The following is a 2130-nucleotide window of genomic DNA, read 5'->3' as shown; positions in this document are numbered from 1 at the left end:
CTGTAGGCTCCGTATCTTGTAGGCTCCGTATCTGTAGGCTCCGTATCTGTAGTATCTGTAGGCTCCGTATCTGTGCTCCGTATCTGTAGTATCTGTAGCCCGTTATCTGTAGTATCCTTAGCTGCCGGTATCTGTAGGCTCCGTATCTGTAGTATCTGTAGGCTCGTACTGTCGCTCCGTATCTGTAGGTCCGTATCTGTAGGCGTATGCTGTGCACGTTGTGATATTACCATACAGTACATAACGAATATAAAACGCATGTCAATTTAATTCCACTAAATGAACCTATAGACCGATAAGCATGACCAGTCAAATGTATTCCCATCAACTGGTATTCCCATCAACTGGTATTCCCATCAACTGGTATTCCCATCAACTGGTATTCCCATCAGTGAACAGCCTAAACAGCATTATTTTGCTATTCGATTGTTCTTATTTTCCCAGACAATTGGCGGGTAGCAATATTATTTATTGGCTGAAAGAAAAAGAAAAAAACGACCAAAAGCCGGCTATGACCGGCTGACGGAAACCCTGTTACCAAGCATCATACAACTACATATTCACTACCTGGACAGGAGGAGAGGAACATTCAACTATATATTCACTACCTGGACAGGAGGAGAGGAACATACAACTATATATTCACTACCTGGACAGGAGGAGAGGAACATACAACTACATATTCACTACCTGGACAGGAGGAAAGGAACATTCAACTATATATTCACTACCTGGACAGGAGGAGGAACATACAACTACATATTCACTACCTGGACAGGAGGAGAGGACAGATATGAAAGCAGGATAAATATACACTAATATATAAAAAGGACTCTTACACTGCCTCTCTTGGCCAGCGAGTCCCCACAGTCAGCCGGCAGCGTCCTCTTGCTGGACTTCTTCAGCTCATTGTCTCCCGCTTCCTCTATGATGGGCTCCAGCCTCATCTAGACACACACACACACACACACACACAATCTGAGCCAACCCTGTTAAAGTGCTGTACAGTGTTCCAGTCCCGATTAAAACCCTGAAATGGACCAACCTCTGATAGGATGGTGGTGTTGTAGGAGGATTGGTACTTCTCCTTCTCTTGAGACGTTCGTTTCTCCATCTTCTCTCTGTCCGTCTTCTGTTTCCTGTCTGCCCCCTTTGGCTGGGAGGAGGAGGGAGAGAGCAAGAGAGAGAAAGAGAGGAATGATGAAAGGAAAAGGGGGGGATACCTAGTCAATTGTACAACAATGTATTCAACTGAAATGTGTCTTCCGCATTGAACCCCTCAATAAGGTGGTCTGACTTGGTGTCAGTGTGACGTCTGTGTGGGTACCTTGAAGACTTTGATTTGACAGGAAGCAGAGTGGAGGTGTTCGGTGTACTCTCCGTCGTCTCCCTGTCTGAAAGTGTCCAGCTGGATCCTGAAGGGAACTCCCTTCTCTCCTCCATGCTTCCTAGGGGTGAACTCTGTACTGATGCAGTGAACCTACACACACACACACACACACACACACGAGGAGGGTTAGGTTGAAAGATGGAGAGAATAGAGTGAGTTAATGTGACTACAGGGGAGTGAGTGTTACCTGCACAAACACAGAGGCTCTCCTGCTGAGGTCCCAGAGGAACTCGGCAGCGTTGAGCTGGGAGGGGTTGGCCTTGGGCTCCATGATACCCACTGACAAGGGGATGTCTACACACACACACACACACACACACACATTACATACATATACTGTCAGAGAAATAAACACACACACATACTTGTGTGTTCTTACCGATGTCTAGGAGACGGTCTCCAGGGCGATTCCACTTCCACCCCTCCAGCTGCCGATGCTCTGTGTACTGGAGTCTCCTGTCATGGAACACCACCCTAACGATGCTCTACACACACACACACACACACACACACACGTTACGAAACACCACCCTAGCAACGCTCTAAAAACAACCGCAACATCCATAACACAGCCACAAAGAAACCATGAGACACAGACCGACAGACAAGCTGAACATACTGACCTTCACACTCCTGTTGTTTATCTCTGATAACTCCAGCTTCCTGTTGTCCAGCATACGGATCTCATAAGACTGGCCTGAGAGACAGCGAGGGGGAGAGACAGCGAGGGAGAGAGACAG

The 2130-nt window shown here is 47.2% G+C and overlaps 1 protein-coding gene across 1 annotated transcript in view; it reads right to left on the bottom strand.

Moving 5' to 3' along the window:
• The window catches only part of LOC112074882 (upstream-binding protein 1), a 30382-nt gene that overhangs the window by 9921 nt on the left and 18331 nt on the right, over positions 1 to 2130 (bottom strand). The window contains exons 4-9 of the mRNA XM_024141966.2: positions 2014 to 2087; positions 1770 to 1875; positions 1578 to 1684; positions 1328 to 1480; positions 1046 to 1156; positions 840 to 947 (exon numbers count right to left, since the gene is read on the bottom strand). Of these exons, the coding sequence (XP_023997734.2) occupies positions 840 to 947; positions 1046 to 1156; positions 1328 to 1480; positions 1578 to 1684; positions 1770 to 1875; positions 2014 to 2087 (659 nt within the window). The remainder of the gene's footprint in view (positions 1 to 839; positions 948 to 1045; positions 1157 to 1327; positions 1481 to 1577; positions 1685 to 1769; positions 1876 to 2013; positions 2088 to 2130) is intronic.

The sequence above is a fragment of the Salvelinus sp. IW2-2015 genome, unplaced genomic scaffold (assembly GCF_002910315.2).
Source record: "Salvelinus sp. IW2-2015 unplaced genomic scaffold, ASM291031v2 Un_scaffold2864, whole genome shotgun sequence".
Taxonomy (NCBI): domain Eukaryota; kingdom Metazoa; phylum Chordata; class Actinopteri; order Salmoniformes; family Salmonidae; genus Salvelinus; species Salvelinus sp. IW2-2015.
Note: the sequence above shows the minus strand (reverse complement) of the source record. Positions and strands in the feature narration are given on the sequence as shown.